Source organism: Excalfactoria chinensis, chromosome 3 (assembly GCF_039878825.1).
Source record: "Excalfactoria chinensis isolate bCotChi1 chromosome 3, bCotChi1.hap2, whole genome shotgun sequence".
In the NCBI taxonomy this organism is placed as follows: domain Eukaryota; kingdom Metazoa; phylum Chordata; class Aves; order Galliformes; family Phasianidae; genus Excalfactoria; species Excalfactoria chinensis.
In genome coordinates this window covers 45,000,036-45,022,620 of record NC_092827.1, presented here as the reverse complement: position 1 = coordinate 45,022,620, position 22,585 = coordinate 45,000,036, and the positions used below count along the sequence as shown (strand labels likewise).

The 22,585-nt window shown below is 37.2% G+C and overlaps 1 protein-coding gene across 1 annotated transcript in view; it reads left to right on the top strand.

Moving 5' to 3' along the window:
- The first annotated feature begins 361 nt into the window (after nt 1–361).
- The window catches only part of ROS1 (ROS proto-oncogene 1, receptor tyrosine kinase), a 72,891-nt gene continuing 50,667 nt past the window's right edge, over nt 362–22,585 (top strand). Inside the window, exons 1-17 of the mRNA XM_072332666.1 lie at nt 362–475; nt 2,226–2,279; nt 3,382–3,441; nt 4,016–4,042; nt 7,091–7,151; nt 7,827–7,975; nt 9,289–9,427; nt 11,027–11,228; nt 11,937–12,013; nt 14,035–14,157; nt 15,163–15,347; nt 16,620–16,717; nt 17,250–17,761; nt 18,761–18,973; nt 19,832–19,942; nt 20,426–20,607; nt 21,552–21,743. Of these exons, the coding sequence (XP_072188767.1) occupies nt 362–475; nt 2,226–2,279; nt 3,382–3,441; nt 4,016–4,042; nt 7,091–7,151; nt 7,827–7,975; nt 9,289–9,427; nt 11,027–11,228; nt 11,937–12,013; nt 14,035–14,157; nt 15,163–15,347; nt 16,620–16,717; nt 17,250–17,761; nt 18,761–18,973; nt 19,832–19,942; nt 20,426–20,607; nt 21,552–21,743 (2,499 nt within the window). The remainder of the gene's footprint in view (nt 476–2,225; nt 2,280–3,381; nt 3,442–4,015; nt 4,043–7,090; nt 7,152–7,826; nt 7,976–9,288; nt 9,428–11,026; nt 11,229–11,936; nt 12,014–14,034; nt 14,158–15,162; nt 15,348–16,619; nt 16,718–17,249; nt 17,762–18,760; nt 18,974–19,831; nt 19,943–20,425; nt 20,608–21,551; nt 21,744–22,585) is intronic.

The window sequence follows — 22,585 nt, the reverse complement described above, 5'->3', positions numbered from 1 at the left end:
TAAGATTTCTCCATCTTTCCATTTCCGTGTTGTTTGCAGCACCTGACTGAAAGCATTGTGCTTAGTTTCCTCTTGACGTTAATGATATTTATGTAAGGAGATACGCTGACTTTCATTGGTCACCCCTTTTGTTTCAGCGGTTTAATAAGAAACTATGAAATAGATGTTGTGCAATTTCAAGGCAGCTGCTCCAGGAAGCAGAAAGGTCGTACAAGGAATGGATTGTAAACAAAGAATTAAAGATATTTAATAAATTGTAAAGTAGAAATTTCACAGTGGTGTCTCTGCCACCTAGACGTGAAAGAGTTTGTATGGCCAAGTCAAGGAAGGAATCAGACTGCCAGATGAAATTGCTCACGTTATGAGGAACGTTTGCCTGCTGCTGAGCAGATTTGGTATTTTTTACTTCGTTTGGATTTCTGCTGCATATTGTTCTTTCTTAAAAAATTGTCCAGACCTATGTACGAGTAACCTGGTAAGTTCTGAAAAACTCTACTTAATCTTTTGAAACGCATCTGGTTTTTAGCACTGTAAGAATTTTCAGTTACCTATTAAGTTTTTAATTTTTAATAGTATATTTGAGTAAAAGCAGAGTTTGAGAACTATTTTACAAATGAACTTGTAAAACCTGGTAAAGAAAATATCCCATTAGCCAGATTGCATGAGTTTTCATTTTATGCTTTTGTTTCAGCAGATCCCAAGATTACTATAAATTCCAAAGGCCCTGAAGTGTGGAGGAGAGAAACATTTTTTGTTCAGTTTATTCACTTTACTTAATGGTTTCTGTCTAGTCTGTGATTTTTCTTATATAACAGTGGAAAAACTGTAAACACCCAGCTGCTTCCACAACTATCCTGAATTTGTTTCAGTTGCCTTTTTGAATCTCTTAAATTATAGGTATATCTTTAAGAAGTTAAGCAGGTGGCTAGGTCCTCTCTTAGTATTCCTTTGAGTCGAAGAGAATTTAGTATTTTTCCTTCTACTGATGCACAACAAAGATAAGCAGAAGCTCACAAATCCAAACAATAATTGTACCTCAGGCTCTCAGGAGTTACCTACTTGTTTCTATTTGCTTGAAACGTTGATGTGCTTAGAAGACCATGTACCTTTGCTCTGTAAAAAGTACATTTTGTGCCTCTGGGCTAATTGGCTGTGTAAACCCACTGCAGGAGGTTATTACCTGCTCCATTTTGTTTCATACATTTGCCTGATGGTTCCTTTAGAACTACTTCTTAACTCTAGCACCAATGAAAGAGTTAATTATTTTCCCTGATGGAAGCCTAGCATGCAATGATAACTTTAATGGAGATCCTTTGATTTAAGCTTAAATTAGCTCAGAATAAGAAATGAGTTGCTCTTCCTATCAGCTTTGAAAGACAGGAAAATCATATTCATGCTCATGTTCGGTGAATATATTGTGTTAGGGATTCAGATGAGTCTGCCAGCTGTAAATCTTATTTTTCTTCTTCGGTATACTTGTTGTGTTCACATTTACATTGTGACAGCTTTACGTGGGCCTGGGGTTCTACTTACTGTCATGTTACCTGTGTCCCAGTGTGCTGAGAATCTCTTTCTGAGGGCTGTTTTGTTAAGAATGATCTTACTTGCTGACAGGACCAAATCTAAGATCTAGCATTCAGCTTTACAAAGGCTCTTAGATATACCCCCACATCATTTGTACTTCACAACAGGTGACTGGTTTTGCACACTTGGAGTGACATGGAAATATAGGCTTTGGTTCTTCTGGCCAAAGAGGAAGGCTGGTCACCATTTGGCTACACAAAGTCTGTCAAAAGGAGGCCGGATAGAAGGCAATTAGCTTGAAGGAAGGTCTTTCTGCTCTCCAGAGGTCAAATACACTTGGCTTTGTCATTTATGCCCTATTTACTTATGAAGCAGTTGCTACTGACTCAGTGAACCAGAATGAGGGAATGAGGGCCAAATTCTTACCTGAGATAATAATTTTGTGCTATTTGATTCTGCCACATCTTCTTTCTTTCAGTGCCCTGAAATTGGTCTCAAATGGGAAGCTATCTGTGTGTCAGCAATAGATCTATTCATATGACTAAACATGAGTCAAATAAATTTTTTTTTACAAGAAACCAGTGTTTTATTTTAATAAAATAACTGGGAAGGGGGGGTGGGGGGCGGGTGAGAGGGGTAGGAAGGAAGGGGGGGAACACATCTTGACTCTGTAAAAATTTATGTATTTTTTCCTCTTGTAGGAAGGAGAACTTGGAATTGCTAACCTTTGTAATGTTAGTGACATCAATGTGGCAGTGAGTAATGGTTTGCTTTATTAATTACTGACAGTTTGCATTACTGATATTTGAATAACATGAGTACAATGACCATATTGTCAAAGACCAGATGAATAAGATATGTACTTACAGGGGCAACTATCAGTCTTTTTGCTTAAAGAAAACTCGGTGTATAGAGTCTGACTCAGTGTGTTTAGATTTTGTCTACAAAACTCATAATTACACTGATTCATAACAAGTAATTCTTTAGAAAATGGGGGAAAAACAGCATTATCCCCAGAATATAAATCATTATGAACTTTAGCTTTGTACAGTTCAATTTTGCTTATTTTGCTTTCTCAGTGGTTTAATGGGAGAAAACCTAAAACAATTGTTTAAGACTTAGAGTTAGGTATGAGTTCAAAGGTTTGTACAAGTATCAGGAGACTCTTTAGCTTGACATGTATTTTCTGTAGCAGCATTCTTGTAAGCCAACATTCTTCTACTTCCAACTTCAAACACAAGTCAAGTTGGTAGTTATATATATATTCTTAGAAGAACTATGGAGAATTCAGTCATCAATATTTTCTGCAGAGATTAGTGAGAAGCAGCCTCTCAGCACCTGGTATCTAGCAAGGCTGGATCTTTTATGATACTGGGACCATAAAAGGCTGGGTTGTCATGACAATACATAGCACAGTTGACTATTTGCTCGTTGTTATCAAGTCTTGCTATTTTTTTTTTTTTTTTTTTATGAGGCTTTGTAGTACATGATCTCAGAGGCTCCTGCTTCTAAAGTCATTCCCTTCCATCTTCCCTTTAAAAAGAAAAATGCACACAACTATTAAGAGGTGGATGGGACAGAATAAACGAGACAAGTCCAACGCCAAGTTCAGATCCCATGCTATTTATTACACCTTTGAAAACATATCAGTTTAAAACTATACTTTTCCTATTGGAGAGCGGAAGGCTTTATTGAGTGTCAGTCCACTGTGCTTGGCTTTGTTGCATAATGCTTATCTGTTACTTCTTCCCCGTGAGCAAGTTGCTCTGAGTAATTTTCCTCTTAGGCACTGGAGTTTTCCTTCTCTTTAAAAATGTGATTTCAAAGTCCTTTTTAAGCCACCATCTGTCTTTGCAGTGCATACAGGGATGTCAGTTTTGGAATGCAACAGTTCAAGTCAATTGCCCACTGAAATGTGTGAGTATTGCCTTAGTGTTGGTTCTATCTTATCTCCTGTTTATCAAATACAGATAATGGCAGATGTGAAAAACAACCTAATCAGAGAAGCATTTCTAAAAACGGATGTTGTCTATATTTTTTTCTGTGCATTTATAATTTCTCTGTTCAGAAACAAATCATAGAAAATTGCAAGTTGGAAGAGACCCAATAGGATCAATAACAATTCTTGGCATAGGAATTACCTGTAACATCATTCTGCTTGTCAAAAATTTGGAACACTTTATAATTCATCATGCTCAACCACTTACCCAGGTTTTCAAGCACTGAGGAAGAATTAGTGCTTTTAAGGATTTTACCTTACTGGGGCCTATCTCATTTTTAAATGCACGCATAAAAGTTTCTGGTGTTATTTTTTTTGTGTGTGTCTTTTCCTTTTTTTTCACTATTCACCAATACAAAGACTTGGTAGTGTACTTTCACTGTAAGAAATTTCTGATTAATTGATACCTGTTAAAATACTCTGTGATTATATTTATACTAATCTTATGTTTCACTTATTTGCTTCTCGTTTCACTTCTTTGTTTCTTGTCAGAACAAGACATACACCAGAGAATGTGAGGTAAGCTAAATGCTATCAAATTGACACAAACTTAAAATAATCATAATTTCAGCTCCTACAAAGTTCATAGAATTCTAAAAAATATAATGTAAATACACAAACATAGCTATCAATCCAGTTCTAATTGTTCCGTGTTCCCTAAAGCTGAAGAATGAGTTATATATTTGAATATACAATCCTTCTTTAGCAGCGTATTTGCTAATGCCACGTTTGCATTGAAGGCTTCTCTGTAACAAGGAATATTGCTTTAAAAAAAGCTGTCTGGTCCCACCAGCATGAGACACAGTACAGACCTACTTAAGCTATTTTCTAGGCTCTCCCAGGAGTTCTGTGCAGTTTTTCATTGATACTATCAAGGATGAACCCGTAAGAATGCTCACTAAAGCCTGAATGACACCAGCTTGGAGAGAAAGGGAGGCTAAACAAGAAAGAATGGGCACAATACATTCCTGACTGGATAGAGGACATGAATTAAATAAAATGTAATTCAAGAATGTGTCCTTTAGAGCATGGGATGTGACACCGATAATGGCAGGACTGCAGTTGGGACTGTTGAGGCCAGTGGCTGTATCCAGATGGTGGCAAGTAGGCAGCGTAGGAGTTGGAGAACAAACCTGCTGGAAGGCTGGAAATGTGATTGGAAGGACTGATTTTTTGGAGGGTAGTAGTGTGCTTTTCTAATCTGTGAAAATGAAAATTAAAAAATAAGCCAAATAGTTCACAAATAAGGTAGTAGGTAATTTTGGAACATAGGAACCATCCAGAAAGTAGACATCTTACTTCTGTAGAAAGACAGCATCAGTATGGGGTGTTTTTGGTTTGTTTATTTGTATGCTTTTGCTTGTCTGGCCACATAATATTCCAGTTAAATTCACAAACTGCAAGTGCTTTTGGGGGTTATCTTTCTGCTGGATCAGCTGGCTGATTTGACTCCTAATGTAGTGAGGCAAACACCATGTGCTGCATGCAGGGGATCAGACCACTGCAGTCGGTGGGAAAGGAGGAGGGATGAGTGGGACTTCTCCTTTGGTGTAGATTTGACTCTGTTAACTGATTACACCCTGAGACGGAAGTCCAATTGGCATTACTAATTGTAGTATTACTCCTGTTGAATATTACCTCTTGTCTAGGAACAGAGAAATGGCACTGAATTCAGTGGTAATATGCAAAGAAGGGGCAGTTGCTGTAGGTAGAGAATAAATTCTTGTTTTCAGAGAGAGCAGATGGCAAATTTCCCCTCAAAGTTTCTAAGAGCTGGAGCTTCAGTAATCCTCTTACATCAAGCAAAAATTGGATTTATGGCACTGACAAAGATCAGAAGAAGAAAGGAAAACAATACAAAATACAAATGGTTGAAAATATCTGTGACAAATAAAGTTGAAAGCACTATGAACTGACTTGTCAAACTGATGGCACGATCCCCTATAAACTGGGCAGTACTTGGTTGCAAAGTTACAACTTTCAGCTGATAACTAAAGTCTGCTATTACCCAGACCTTTGCCTGCTAGTAATCAAGACAGTTCTCTTGGAAATAATTTTTGTTTTCTGAACATGAAATCTTTGAGAATACTTTTAAAATGCTTGCATATGACACGTACTGCCTAGATGTGAGATAGTGTATGTAGGTATTATGCACTACTGAAAAACTTTTATATCCATCTCAGCTGCAATTGTGAGTTTTCTATAATGACATGCCTTATCAGTGCCTGTAGGGTGCCAGAAGTGGATATCCTGGAATAATAGGAATTGCCTCTCAATGATCTAACAGTTAAAAACAGCTGCTGTATGAAATAAACTTCAAGATTTATAGGCTATGTAAACTCGCAGAATCAAATTAGTCCAAATACAATGCCAGTCTAGAAAAATGGAACTCATCACTTCTCAAATGTTCTGAATTCTCCAGAGGCTCTGTCTTGTAAGTCATTTTTAATCTACTGAGGTGCATCTATAAATTGTTTCTATCTCTTCGTAAGTTCTCTACCTAGAAAGCTTGGTAATGTTACAACTAGATTCTCTACCATGTCATGTGAGTGTGATGAACTCACTGTTCCAGGATAATCCCATGATAATTTTTTGTGGACATGACTGTAGCAGGAGTTGTGATTAATCACTGGTTGTGATTAAATTCATCAGACAGCTCAGCACTATGCAGCTGTGTGCTGGAGAGAACTGGAAAAAGGATAAAACTTGAGGTGCAGGTAGTTTAATAAGACAGAACAAGGTGGGAAAATAGTATTAATAATGATGATAAAAGAACACACAAAACAAGTGATGCACAATGTAAATTGCTTGCCACACATTGACCAGTGCCCAGGCAGACCCTGAGAACTGGACTGCCACCGCAGCTGGCTCTCCCAGTTTTGTAGTTCTGCATGATGCCACATGATGTCCTGGTTCTGTCCCCTTCCAGCTCATTGTGCACTCCCAGCTCCTCACGAGCAGGGCACTGCCAGAAGCTTAGTGTAAACACTGCTCAGAAACAACTAAAACATCATGTGTTAACATTATTTCCATACCAAATCCAAAACACAGCACCATAACAGATACAAGGAAGAAAACTATCTCAATCACAGCCAAAACCAGGACATAAATACTATAAAGGAAGTGTAAATTGGCCAGGGCTGCTCGGACAAATTATTGATCAGAACCATTTTGAAAATTCCTTGTATGAAAGTGCTTCATTCATGAAAAATAAATAAAGCAGGAGTGAAATACAAAATGTAGAATATGTAACTAGCAAGTTAAAAAACCTTATTTCCTGACTTCACTGCATTCTGTTTCCAGCTTTAAAACAGCTCCATATTTGTGCTTTCTACAAAGGGACAGTGTGTAAGGATGAAAGCCCCAATTCAGTGCTCAGTGAAATTGACAGAATAGCTTTCAGAAAACCCTTTGGAATGAGATCGTGGTTCTGATGCTTTATTTTTTTAAACCATGTAATTATTTCCACAAGATTTTTATGTGTTCAAAATGCCCAGAGGATTTGTACATATTTGAAATGTATCTATTTCCACAAAACTAACCAGTAAGTTCTGTATTCCCACACAGGCAGTTTCCTGCAAGTTCGGCTGTAGTCGTGCAGAGGATGCATATGGTGTTGAAGCACAAAGTAAGACTGAGCATAGTCCTGTGTCTGATACACATTCCGATAAATGCAGTTTTTAGATTTACTACTTTGATTCAAAGTCTGAATTTCTTTGGAAAAAAAAATAATAGAGATATCCTGTGTTTTTGTTTCATCAGAAAACAAACATATTCTTCTATTTTTCTTATATAAAGTGAAATAACACCTTTACCCCCCTTCCTTTCATGTACCTGAGACTTTCTGAATCCAGTCTCAACTGTTTAAGATGATTCTTTGTAGAGTGCTCATCCTTAACTTGACTTCTATGCTGAAATGATTTCCAAAAGCTCCTGTGATTTACATAGTTACAGTAGGCTAATACTCTAGTTAGAGTAAGCACTGTTGAAATAGACCTCCTGAAAATCCTCTCTACAGAAGTCTCCTGTACCTTCTCTAGGTTTCTGTTCAGCAGACATTTACTGGGTACCTGTAACTACAAATGCACATACCTAAGTGCAGAATTGTACTTAACTTGGCATTCAGTGAGCTTGGCCCAGTTCAGACTTACTTATGCTATGTTTAAAATGTCTTGTGATTTATTCATCAGGATTCGAAATAAACTATTTTCTGTGCTTCACTGCAGTCAGGTATGTGAAATAATTTGCCCAGAGATTGCCATGAAGGGATTTTAACCACTCTTGGGCTGTATTTTCCCCTCAGACTATTTGGATAATCCTGGAGCACCATTTGCATCTACCATTGGAAGCCACAATATCACATTGGGTTGGAAGCCAGCTAATATCTCTGAGGTTAAGTACATTATCCAGTGGAAGTTCCATCAGCTCCCTGGAGACTGGAGATACACAGAGGTAAAGAAAGGCCGCTCCTTTTACTTTGCAAGGTTTCTTTAGATTTATAATCCAGTCCTACTTCACTGGGATAAACAAAGAAGATCATTTATTAATGGAGTGTAATCATGCCAAAAAACATATGAGGAAAGAAAGTAATAGCCAGATTTTTGAACAGATGTGGCTGTAATTTACTGGTGAATTAGGTGATTGCTTTATTGTTTTCTAGCAATTTGCTAAAACCAGTAGAGCATGTTAGGGTTCTTAGTGTACTTGTAGGGCACAAGTTATGTAAATAATTTGTTCTTTGCTTTATTTTAGAAACACATTTGATAATATATTAGGCACGTAGAAAAGGTTTCCAGAATCATGAATAGCGTGAGAAGCTGAGAAATGAACAATGATTCCTTTTCTTCCAACAAAGGAATCTTGATGGAAAATGCAGGTAGCAAGTTCAAAACAAGCACATGAAGGTATTGCATCACTGCATGTGTGATTAAGAAGTTCATCCACATGTGTGGATGCTAAATTACTAAATGTTAAAACTACAAGAATTCAAAAAAAATAAAAATGATTGGAATAATACCTGTAGGAAAAAAAGAACAGTGGAAAAAAATTAATTCTACTAAATACTGATATTGCCAATAAATAAATACTGATATAGCTTTAGAAATGTCAAGACTGAGAGTATTCTGGAGAAATATCATTAGGATCTTTCTACTTTTTTCCACTGAGGGGCAAAAATACTTGGCTATGTAGATAGATCTCAAACTGATTCAGTATGGCCTTTTTTGTATTACGTTATTTTGCGTCAACTGCACACTTGTTATCTTGCCATCATCTCTCTTGAAACAATGTACAGAGCTTGGCGAGCTAGTACAAGAAGGCATTACAACCATCTATTAAGCGGGAAGTCCTTTAGAATTAATCATAGGTTAAATAATAGGGAGCAATAACGTCAGACCATAAATATTTTAGAGTATCTAGGAGGCACTGGATCTTAAATCTATAGTGCATATTATGTCAGAATTTTAAAAAATAGTGCCTATAATGTCTTAGCATTTTAGGTTTTAAACTTTATTCAATTTTACTATTGCATCCATCCTTCCACACATTCCCTCATTGTTTAGATTTGGTTTTGTGCTCTGAATAACAGAGGAGCTAAAAAAAAAAAAGGAAGAAAGAACAAATCTTGTGCTCCTGGAATTTGCTCTCATTTAAACTTTTGGATACTGAAGTCCGGTATCCTGAAATATGTTTTGAGCAGATAGCAACCTATGTAGTAACTTAAGATGGAGGAACAATGAAAATTGTGTGTTTATGTGTCGATATAGGTAGTAGCTGAAACTTCATATACAGTCAAAGACCTTCAAGCCTTCACAGAGTATGAGTTTCGAGTAGTTTGGATCATAACCTCCCAGCTGCAGCTCCATTCACCTTCAAGTCCCACTTACCGGACCCATGCTTCTGGAGGTAACGTATTGTACTATCAGACTTTCAGGACTGCATTATAAATGCTTAGGTTTCCTTATTTCTTGCTTCTTTCACAGAAAAAGAAAAAAATACAAGATGCTTAACCCTAAGAATTGTGTGTATGTTTTATGCTAAGTAACTGCAGAAGACTGGACAAAAATACTGCAAAATCTTTTTATTTGAACAAGATTCAGGGCTGCTTCCTGCTTTCAGTATTAAAAATGTACATAGAAAAATGCAGGGTCAAAATTGTAAGGACACACTGGATAATTTTACACATGAGAACTTTTTGAACAAAATACACACATTTTCCCAGACTTTTTTTTTTTTTTTTTTTTTCAAAAATAAACTATTGCTGAAGTGTTGATTACAACATTAATTTCCTTATATTTAAAAGGTCTGTATATCCACAACAGAAATATGGAATCTCCCTGCACTCCACTATTTTGAGATAGAAATTACATTTAAAATGTTCCCAAGTTAAGACATCATTCATGTGAGAAGGCAGATAATATTGTAATATTTGATTATAACTTCCTGGTACATTATTGTCTTATTGACAGTACATGATGTCATGGTACATTATTAGTGTTTTATGGAACCGAGATAAAAAATCTTTGACTATCAGGAACCTTGCATAGATACCAGTTACTTTCCTTTTGTGATAGATGCACATTTTCATACTGAAAGCTATATGTACCCTTGAATATAGTACAGGAGAAGGTGCCATAGACACCTTAGTTTGCATCCCATGGTATAGTGCATATAACCTCAAAGAAAAAAGAAGATAGTTTTCATGATATCAAATTGCTTAGTTTTCCAGCATCTCTGAGCTTAATGTTGAAACAATGCTGCTTTAGGATCTAACTCTAAAGCACCTGTTCATGTCCCTGTATGACATATACTTTTTTTCTTCGCTTTCATCTTGCATCACTTGTTAAGAAAAATAAAACCAACAAGCTCTCAATATATAAAGTAGAAGGAAGTATAACTTCAAGATTTCTATTTTATGGATTGTGAAAAATTCATCTGAAAACAGAAGAGAGGACATGGAAAGGTCTATGAAAACTGAAATTTAGCTTTCAGCAGATTCCCAAGTATACTGTGGTGGAGATCACAACTATGCAAGATGTTAGAAGTCACCTTGTAAAGCTTGGTCTGCTTCCTATTTTTCTTTTTACAACAAGAGAACTGTATAGATAACAAATGACCTTCAGTGAAAGTGTGATATGGATACAACACTGAAGAGGCACAATTTAGAGAAAAACATCTCACAGGCCACACTGTCGCTTTTTGTCCACTGTCACATGGAGCAGGTTGAGATAAGGGAAAGGAAAGAAAAAAGGTTATACACACAAAATAAGAAATTGCTTGTCTTCAACAGTGTGCATTGAGGCCAGCATTTATTCATGATCCTTTTAGACCAGGTTGTAATATCTGATTTCTCAACTGCTTATGTAGTATGTATTAATTTATTTATACTAATAAATATGACTAAAGACAGCATTAACAGATATAAAATCTAAAAAAGTATGTGAAAAATGAAAAAAAAGTTATCTTAAATACCGTCTCAGAATAAATTACTTCTGTCTTATACAGTTCCTACTACAGCTCCTATCATTAAAGATATTCAGAGTTCAAGTCCAAACACTGTTGAAGTTAGTTGGGCTCCACCACTTTTTCCCAATGGATTGATTGTTGGATACAACTTGGTCCTGACCAGTGAGAATCATGAACTGCTGAGAGCATCAAGAGGGCACAGCTTTCAGTTCTACTCTACCTTCCCAAACAGCACTTACAGGTACAAAAAAAAAAGATAATCAGCATAGCCAAGAGCTCTATACCACATCTTGCTCAGGTATAATGGGGTGTGTCTAAATGCCATATCCGGATAGTAGTGCTGTTTACTTACTCTCTTGCCAAAAGCACAGGTATTTTTCTTCAGATAATAGAGTCATTCCAGATGGATAGGCTACTTATCTTTCCTATAGTTGTATGGAAACCAGGTGGGGAGGAAGGAAAAACAGTTTGATATAGAGCAATAGGCTGCATTTTCTTAGTTGTTTATTTTGTTGCTTTTGTTTGTTTGTTTGTTTTAGTCTGCATAGCACGTTTTCAGTGTATTCAGGAAATGGTAACACAGCCCTCTCCATTTCTTTAAAGATCTGGAAAATTTCCTCCATTTTTATTAAATACAAGAGCATGTGTTCTGCTTGCCCAGGTAAATACAGGACTTCCTTAGAAATAAAACTGAGTTACTCTTCTGAGCCTAATACCCCATCTGAAATTTACACTTTGAAAATACTATTGTTGCTCCACCCTTCAGATCTGGGGAAGTCAAGTTCTGAGTGGTTATATTTTTTAATAGATTTCCAAGAGTGTTTTATGTAAGCGGATCTTTCCCAAAAAAAGCACTTCTGTTACAGCTGCTCTGCTTGAGAAAATGTTTCTCAAGCAATCTCTGAAAAGAAACCCACAAACCAGTACCTGTTGCTTTGATTCACCACAGGTTCAGTATTGTAGCTGTTAATGAGGCTGGAGCTGGACCTCCTGCAGAAGCCAACATCACAACACCGGAATCCAAAGGTACAGGTTTAGCAGAGTCCTTATTGCTATCTATTCCTAGGGATAAAATCATAAAATCAATGTTTCCCGGGTTGTTGTGTCCCCAGTAGAAGAGAATGATACTTAGACTGTAAATAATGCATGACAAGGAATTGTATGCTGAGGAAGCAACAGTACATCAGAGACAGCCCTTTTCTTTGCCTGTAGGCATTACTATACAACACAGCCCAGTAACAACCTGAGATAATGGTAGGGCCATACAAATTCAACTTTACTTATATTACAGATGAAAAATATATCAGAGGTCTGAGGCAGAGACTGAGAAGACATATTTTCATTTTCTATATTAAATCTAAGTGCTCATCAAACAAATATTTATTTTAATAACATTTAATATATCACATTATACTCTCTTATCAAAATGTTTGTAGTTATCTCATGAAAAAATGTGAAAGCATACTATATTTTTATTGCTTTTATTGCTGTATTGCTGTATTTGTTTTTGCTACATTCACTCATTAGTAATAAAAGTAATGATACTCTGTAAGCATCAATCAAGGAAAAAAAAAAATGCTGCCAGAGGAAAGTTTGTGTTCAGATAAACCACAAGTAGGAAAAAATTCAGTGCTATGAAAATGCATCTACAAAAAAACACACAAACAAAAAAAAATGAAGCCCAAAGCAAGCAAACAAAACAACAACAGCAACAAAAATCCAACAACAACCTAAGACTCTTCACTTTCTGAAGAAATCCAGTTGCCAAATACTTGGAAATTCTAGCAAACATCACGTCTGTCAACATTCAGAGTGCATTTGGGCAATGCCCTCAGTAACAGGCCTCAGCTTTTGGTTAGCCCTGAGAGGATCAGGCAGTTGAAGCTGGTGGTCTTTGTAGGTCCCTTTCAGCTGAACTATTCTATTCTGCTAGTGAGACTATCACCAAAATGACCTAGATTGTCTGCATCATGTGAGACATACATACAACTCAATCTGTTCAGATTATCCAGGAGTAGATTAAGACAGCATTTGATGACAGTGTTGTGATAACCATATGAGGAAATGGTATCTGATAGCAGGAAGGTTTTTGAAACTGGAAGGAAAAAGATGAGTAAAGGTTTGCTGGGAAACTGAATTAACCAAATCCAGGTTTGAAATTATGTACTACTACTTCTTAAAATGAAGGCAACTACCTTTTAAATCAGTTTAGCAGGGGATGTGTTTACTTTCAGAGACCTGAGATTTAGAAGCAAGGCTAGCTGTCTTTTCCAGAGCTATATGTAGCCCAGACAGAACTTGCAGTTTTGCTACAGAGATATTTATCTCTCAAGTAGGATAATTCGACCTGTATAAGCAAGATTTATGTTTATCTGACCAAAACTCTGCTTCTTTACCATTATATATATATACACAAAATAATACATATGATATATTGTGTATGTATCATATATATGTGTAATCTCCTTTGAAAAAGACAATTTTGTCCCATTATAACTCTTTACTTGTGAAAATTATTTTTTCCTTGAAGAAAACCACTGATCAGCCTAACAAAGTACATGAAATAAACATACTTTCTTTGCTCTTTCCCAGTTAGGTGAGATGATATTATATAGTTTTCAAAGAAGTCTGGTGGTGGTGGTGTTGATTATATAATTATCCTATTTCCATTGGATTTCAGGGTGGTGTGGATGTCTTAATGCCTTCATTTCCTTGGAAATCATCAGAGTTCTTCCATTAGGAATACCACTGCTATTTCTTGTAGGTCCTTTATAACCTTGTGATTCTATGATTCTATGATGATGAGAAACCACTGTTGTGAAAGTCAGGTGTTACACTCACACCCTACAAAAGCAGTCAGAAAGTGTCGTTGTATTGGTGAATAACTCTATCCCCTTTCAACACTCAAAGTTTCAGACAGTCATTGCTAACATAAGAATATATATGTGTATATGTATTTGCAATGTCTGTTAATAATGTGTCAGAGTTAAAAACATTACTCTGTGTTGTAGTTTTCTGTCTTAATGCCAGATTTCTCCTTTTGTTAGTTAAGGAAAAAGCAAAGTGGCTCTTTCTATCCAGAAACCAGTCTTTAAGGAAAAGATACATGGAACATTTCCTTGAAGCAGCCCACTGTCTGCAAAATGGTATAATACACCACAACATTACAGGTAAAAAATATCATCAGGATCTCTCTTTCTCTCTCAAGTGTAACCTATACCTGTGTTCATCAAGGGGAGAATGAACCTAACCCAGCCTAGGAGAGTATTATCTTTCCTTTGTAGTCGGTGGTAAGAAATAGGAACTTTCAAGATGTGATTTGATCTATTTAAAGTGACACACTTTAGGATGAGATAAATTGTTTTCCCCAGTGCTACCTCTCCATTGAATCTAGGCAACGAGTTCAGAGCTGGACTTTTACAGTAAGTATACAAATTGAAGGAAGATAAGACCAAAGCAGATGTTTTCCTATGATTAATGTCTGTGTTCACTCAACAAGAATACGAGGAACTAAAGTGGTCCAAACTGAAGAATTAACACAAATTGGCAAAGGATACTGACTGAAACTAGAGCATCAATAATCCTGGGGCACAGAGATCTGTAACAAGGCATTTAAGTAGCCTAGGTCACCGGACTACCATGTTATCTCAAATTACTTGCCACTGTAATGTCTCTTATCTACACTGGTGTGTCTGTGGTCCTTGGAGACAGTGCAGAAATTTGAGTTCATTTTCTGCAGTTTGCAGAGTCACAAAGATGCCAGAGCATGAATGTTGCCCCAGACTAAATACTCTTTGATAGTACCGAGCTGGAATAGATAACATCTAACTTGCATTAGAGTGTATGGTGCTTTGTGAGCACATACAAACTGCATCTCTTTGCCTTATAGAGGGGGAATCAGTGCCAGTCAGTTTGCATTTTTTATGTTCTCTTCTTGTCTGAATTACCTTTCTGAAGGGCAATTTCTCACAGTACTGTCACTTACAAAGCAGAGGGGAAGGTTTCCTTGTCTGAACAAAGGCTAGGAGTGGAGGAGAGAAAAAGCTAACTTTTGTCCAGTGGCTGCAGTTTGAAAAGTACTTATTTTTAAAATACCGATTAAAAAAAACCAAAACACTGAAAAATTGAGACACATTTCTTACATTATTTGTATATGCATGTCTTTCTACTTTTAGGAATTTCTGTGAATGTGTATCAGCAAGTTGTCTATTTTTCTGAGGGGAGTTCCATCTGGGTGAAAGGAGTTGTGGATATGTCTGATATATCTGACCTAACACTCCTTTATACTGGCTGGGGCAACATTACATCAATCTCAGTAGACTGGCTTTACCGGAGGATATACTTTGTCATGAATGAAAAGGTAATGCTCTGGGGCATCATGTATTTCTTATTTCATTGAAATAAATCCTATAATTTATTTTAAATGAGAAATTCTGATTTATAAGTATCATGCACAAAATGTAATTATAGAAATAGATTCTAAACTTCAACCCACACATTCCACATGGTAGGAAAGGAATGGAAAGAAAAAAGAAAAGAAAAGAAAAGAAAAGAAAAGAAAAGAAAAGAAAAGAAAAGAAAAGAAAAGAAAAGAAAAGAAAAGAAAAGAAAAGAAAAGAAAAGAAAAGAAAAGAAAAGAAAAGAAAAGAGAAAAGAGAAAAGAAAAAAAAAAGAGAAAAGAAAAAGAGGAATCAGGTCATATTCAAAGCAAGCAGTCTACAGAGAACTCTGACTTCTTGTCAACTTTTTCTCTCCTCAGGACAGAAAAAGCTTTCATTTCGACTGTTTTATTTTTGAGATTGGCTCCATACCCAGCTTGTGCCCAAAATGAATGACTTTGCTCCTGTTACTTGTTTCTTCATCTACGTTGTTCAGTTCACACTCTCCCTCAAGAAGGCAGTGTGTGATAACTGCTCAGAGATTATAATACTCTTCACAGATAGCAAAAGAAGTTCAAGAGAGAAAGTATTTTATACTACTGATGACAGCTGAGGGTACAACTTTTTCAGTCTGAAGTATAAGCATAGATGGCAGCCCTGTGCTTGATTCCCTACTTGTAAAGCATCAGTTACGTAAACGGCCAGAATTTACATGTACCTTTGTGTTTGTCTAATGCACTGAGGACTAGAAAGCTGCCCTAGGTGGTCAGTGGATTGTTTTATTTATTTATTTGTCTAATCTTTCACTTGCTGTTCATGGAGAGGGGAGCTGGAAGAGCAATAGTGAGGCAATGTTACAAATGCAGCTGCAGACAAATAGACTGAAAGCAGAGCTTTCTGAAGTTGCTGCAGCTTAGGGAAGTCCTGCTCCTAGGATTGGAAAAACACTTTCTTTCCTGTTTTCCCTCTCCTACTAGATAATTTTCAAAGCATAGTTTTCTAGTACTCCAGACTCAGGCTTTTCCCTCTGGAAAGATGACTGACAGACAGCTTTCAGGGTAAGCTGTCGTGGGTGCTTTTGTGCTTGTTACACTGAGCAGTAAATATTCTAGGTGGCTGACAACACAGAAGCTCAGAAGAACCTAGGCTAGTGGTGTTTTGTTGTTGGGATCACCTGCAAGAATCTCAAGTCAGCTTGTCTGCTCAATGGTCAAATACCCTACACATCTCCAGTTTCTCTTCTCATTCCCTAGATACATGTTTGTCAGCTAGAGAACTGCACAGCAGCTGAGGACATCACACCTCTTTATGTGACATCTCCTAGGAAGATTGTAGCTGATCCCTATAATGGGTAAGTGTCCTCCTTTGAGAACTTTGGTGTCAATAGTGCCATAAAACTCCTCTGATTTTCTTCAGATCATTAGTCATCTGGTTTCTGTTTCAGATTCTTCCATTACCTAAACAAAAGTGCAGTTACAACAAATAGCAGACTAGAAAGCTTTTGGAACAAGAGTGACACTATTGTTTCTGCATTTTCTTCACTAGGTTGTTAGAAGAGATTAAGTGTGTCCCATGTAGAAATTTGGTTTTCATAAGCTTGATTCATTTACAAATACAAAGCTCTTTGTGTCTTAAATGTCTGTGATTAATACTTGAGTTATTAAGGAAGAACATTCTCTAGTAGTCTGCCAGCCAGATTCCCAGAAAGTAAAAAATGGTGTGTTTATTTCTCCCAGAATGTATATATGTATGTATATAGTACCAAAAGTATTTTCCTACTGTCTGTGTAAAGAGAGACACATCTCTGAGCTGTTTAAGTATGTGTAGCTCATCTTGGAACTCTTGCACTGTAGTTATTTGGGTCTGTTTTGCTCCATGGCCAGGTATATTTTCTGTCTTCTGGAGGATGGTATATACAGAGCAAATCTTCCACTCTTTCCTGGTACTGCCTCAGCAGCTTCACTAGTTGTGAAATCCCACACTTTGAGAGACTTCATGATCAACTTCCAGTCTAAGAGACTTATTTTCTTCAACAAAACAGAACAGGCCTTTGTGTCGGGTTTTCTTGATGGTTCAGAATTTCACACTCTGCGATCACACGTGCCACTTGATGACATGGAGAGCTTTGTTTATGAGGATAACATATTTACTGTCACAGATGGCCGGGCAGTTTTCCATGAGGAGATCTCACAAGTGGGAAGTTCTAGCTTCAACGAGTATGTTGTAGATTGCAGTTTGGAATATCCAGAGTATTTTGGCTTTGGCAATTTGCTTTTCTATGCAGCATCAACTCAGCCTTTTCCTTTACCAACTCTTCCTCGGCTTGTAACAGTGCTATTTGGTTTGGATCAAGCTGTGATCAGCTGGAGTCCACCTGAACACACTATTGGAACCAGTAAGTTCAGCTGTTATTTCCTCAAGCCCAATCCTTCTCTTTCTAGAGGAAAAAATTGCCTGTTTTTCCTGTTTTTCCTGTTTTTGATGCCGGGCTTTAGTGATTTCAAAAACCAGTAAGTGTGGATTTACCCCAGTTTGAAGAATTTAACTCAACACTTGCCAACAAAATAACTGAATTATCTGCATAAATTAATAAAATGTTATATTGGTGAATAACTGTCCTTTCACTTGCAAGGGATTTTAAGCAAGGTTCTATATTAAGTATGATACGGAGTGGCAGTAATGTTAGTTGATGATATCACACAGGAAATGCATGCCTGTGATGCAGAGGCTTTAATCAGTGCTATGGTCTCTATTCTCTGTTCATGTGTATTTAAACAGTGCTTTGGTTTAATCTGGTAGGCAGCTCAGCACTGCACAGCTGTTGCCTCGCTCTCCCACTCCCAGTGGGATGATGGAGAGAACTGGGAAATAAACAACAAAGTAGAACTCGTGGGTTGAGATAAAAAACAACTTATTAAGACAGAAAAAGCAAATAGATTAAAAAAATAGTAACAATAGTACATATGTTTACATTCACTCACAGAACAAGTGATGCACAATGAAGTTGCTCACTACTCACTGACCAATGCCCAGTCTACCAAGCAGAAACTCCCAGCCCTGGCCAACTCCCCACAGATTTTTCAGGGTTTTTTTTTTTGTGTGTGATGTATTATGGAATATTACTTTGACCACAGTAGATCAGCTGTCCTGGTTCCTGGTTAACACCAGAAAACTATGTGTTTGGGAAAATTTTGGTTCTTCCTGCTTCATTCTTCTTGGGGAATTGAGTCACTACTTTTCATCACAGTGTGGAGAATATAAATTTTCAGTTTATTTGTTTCCTAATTCCTCTGACAATGGCATTTTTGAAACGAGTCTCCAACTTACAGTTTTCTCAGAGAATGTGTACCTTCTCTGTGATGTAAATGTAAACACAATTGTTTGTATCTCACAGGTCAGTCTGCTTGGCAGAACTGGACCTATGATGTGAAAGTGTCATCTCAAAGTCATTCTGAGGAGGGATGGGTCGTCTCAAACATTACTGACACCAGGTTTACTGTGAAGAATCTGGTCAACTTCACAGAGTATGAGATGTCAGTCAGAGCCGTGTCTCCTGCTGGTGAAGGACCATGGTCAGAGCCATTTAGAGGCATGACATTTGAAGAAGGTGAGAATTTCATTGTTACTCAGAAGGAATGAAGAGTGAGTTATGTGTACATCTTTTCATCTTATGAAGCTCTGGCAAAGACTGAAAAATGAGGGGCACAAAAAGGGTCCATCTTGAAAACATTTAAAATTATAGGATAATTAAATTCACACTTAGTTAAAGAAACAAGATTCTCAAACTGCAACAGGACTATATAGCATGTATTTATGATTTACATTTATTTATATGTAAGTATGTATTTTCTGATGCAAATATACTGTTGAACACGCTACCTGATGCATAGAAGAAAGACAAAAACAGTTATACCAGAGGTGCTCTGTCCTCTGTAAAACACTTTTCATAATAAAGTAGTTAGAGTGGCTTTTTAGGTATTAGTGACAGCTTATGGGAAAGTGTGGGCTCACTAAAAGCTGAAAACTCTTGGGTTTAGTGCAGTTAAAAAGGGAAATGGATGTGTGTATAATGTCTGAGATTAGTATATTTCTGGAATGTATTTTGAAGCCTAGTTCACCCCCTAAAAACCTGTGTCTGACTGGAAAAAGATTTCAGCTTAAGGGAGTGGGCTGACACTTGAAATCTTGGATGATTTTTTCTTGCTTTCAGTCAGAAGTGCCCAGACTTGCAGGGTTTCAGATTATCTTGCTACTCTGGGTCTAAACGTTCCCTGAATTTCTGACTTTCTCAAATTATTGTGTTTTCATGCCTGACTTCTTTGTCCATTATTCCATAGAGCAAGACAATTTTAACAGTGTGCTTCTGTAACTTTCCAGAAATAGGAACCCCATCTAAAATGATTCAATTACAAATATACATAGCTGTTTATCTGTGTGTACAATTTCATTTTTCTTTCTTTACAAGCTGAAGAAGAACCATACATATTGGCAGTAGGTTTGGAAGGGCTCTGGAAGCAGAGGCTGGATAGCTACGGGCCAGGGGAACTCCTCTATCCTGATATTAGAAATATTTCAGGTAAATACTATCCAAACTGGGTGCTGCTGCATACCAGTGTTATAAAGTCTTCATAAATTTCATCAACAGAACTGAAAGGCAAGAGTTTTCATTGTGGCAGTCCAGACTTGAACATGCAGCGAAACAGCTTTACTAGAGCCAAGCCATTGAGTCCATCCTCTTTCTTCTGCTTTGTGGGTCAAATTAGTCCTCAGTGAAACCCTGCTGATGTCATCATGGTTACAGCAAAGCTGAAATCAACTCTCTGAACCAAATGGTTGTGCCTCCAGCATCCTGATGTCATACCTCTATAATCATCACCATGATATATGTAGAAATTGGTGATTTCTACAAGAAAGTACTTATCTTCAGGTTAACTAAGCCTAGCTGTTCATTTGTATTCATTTTTAAAATGTAGTGTGTCTGTTTTCTTTTTACCTATCTGTATGTATATATATTTAATGTGCTTGTGAAATACTAAACATCTTCCCTTTTTTCTTCAAGACCTCGACTGGTATAATGACACTCTGTATTGGAGTAATTCTATGGGGAAAGTTCAGACCTGGTCGATGAATAAGAAAGAGGGTACCACTGAGAATGTTTATGTACCTGACATCAAAAATGCAAGAATGTTGGCCTTTGATTGGCTGGGACAATGCTTGTATTGGGCTGGCAAAGCAAATACGGTAGGGTAGAGTTGCACTTTAAAACATACATATAAAAACTTGAAGTCAATATGAAAATCATAGAACAATATTTGGGTAGACAATATTTACTACTTGGAATCAGAGATGGATTTGCTATTGTGCTACACAGTAAAGACGCCTTTGTTATGTGATTTTCCAGAGTTAGAAAAAAGTTTGGGGTAAAATGTTCACAAATACTGACTAATGCAGGATACTGAATTGTTGGTGCAAAATTAGTAAATCAAATATGCTATCAACAGTTTTGTGGGATTCAGCATTGTAAAAGTGAGTGAAGACAGTGAAGAAGGAGGCTGCCAAGTCCATCCCATCTAGGAGAGATGGACTTTATTTTAAACTTTATATATGTAGCAAATTTGGCATGATTTGTTTACACAAAAATTTTCAAGTTAGGCTTCTGTACTGTGATATTTTGCAGAACACTGCAGTTAAAAAATAATTACAATTGCACTTTGTACACTCTCATATCAGGAACGTTGACATGTGAATTATTTAAAAGGTAACTGACTTCAAAATTGCAGTGCTAATTTATGCAGTGCTGTCAAATTATGCCTTTCATTTCTTGTAAGTGCAAAGTCAGAAGCTGTTTTAAAAACTGGAGCTGGGAGGCCAGATTTCACACTGTGTTGCACCCTCATTTACACTCGTGAATAGTGAATAAGAAGCGGGAGAGAAACTGTCAGACAGAAGGCTGATGAAACTCAGAAAGCCAAGGGGTATAAATATTTCAGCTTTTCCTTTTGTTAATTTCTGGCAAACATTAACTAATGATTTTGCCTTGCTCTTCTTGCACTTTGAACGCAAAAGCTTAAACTCTGAAGCCTTAGGCTTGCATAAACTTGTAATAAAAGGCTGTGGGAAAGTCACTGAATTGATCATGGCTGATAATATAGGTGTGATTATAAAAGCAATTCTTTTGTCCCTAGATCTACAGAAAATCACTGCTAGGAGGCCATATGGATGTTGTGGCTCATGTTGTATATACAGTGAAGGATCTGGTGGTGGATTCAGTGAATGGTTATTTGTATTGGGCCACATCATACACAGTGGAGAGTGCGAGGCTGAATGGAGAGGAGTACCTTATATTACAAGAGCATCTACAGTTTTCTGGCAAACAGGTGACTACTGGCTTTATTTCTTTCTTTTTATTTTTAATGTGTTTTAGTGATTACCCTTGAGTATAGTCAGAATTTGTGGTCGTTACAACCACCATGTTAAAATCAAAAGAAAAGCACACCTTTCTTGCAGTATTGTTTTGTCACTTTGAGAGTGGGGTAAGAATTACATCATGTAATACTCATACCATGATTCTGTTACTTCTACTACTGCTGTGCCAGTGAGGATGTCAAATCTCACACTGGCAATCCCCATCCTGACTGTTCCCACTCCTTGCATGACCGCAAGAACAAGACTTGTGTTTTGTGTACCCTGTATCCTCAATTTCTCTTCCTTTTCCCAGTCTTCCCTTTCTTTTGCCCCACTCAGCTGTAGGCTTTTCCCCAGCTTGGCACAACTCCCCTTGCTGCATCCTTTTGAGAAGCTCTAGGTGGCTGAGAAGAGGCTGCTGCACAGGAGGGTGTCACTTCTGGGAGGAGGGAAGGGGCTTTTTGTAAGAGTGAGAAAAGCTAGTATAGGATGAAGAAATGATGGGAGTTGTTTTGCTGTATTAGGGTGGATAATGCATTTGATGAAGGCATAAGCTGGTGGAGTGAAGAGACACAGAGCACATAAAAGACCCTGCAAATTGTGGGTGCCTATTAACTCACCCCTTTCCTGACTGGATACCTCCTGATGTGCTCTGAGAGAGCTCTCTGCTCTTCCCAGACAGCTTCTGTCTCCTTGCTGACTTCTTATTTTTCTTCTCCACTCACCCTTCTCAAGACATTTGAGGGCTCAATTCACTGCTGGCTCCTCACAGATCATCCTTGCTTTCTCTGGACCTATATTGATGCTTCCACCA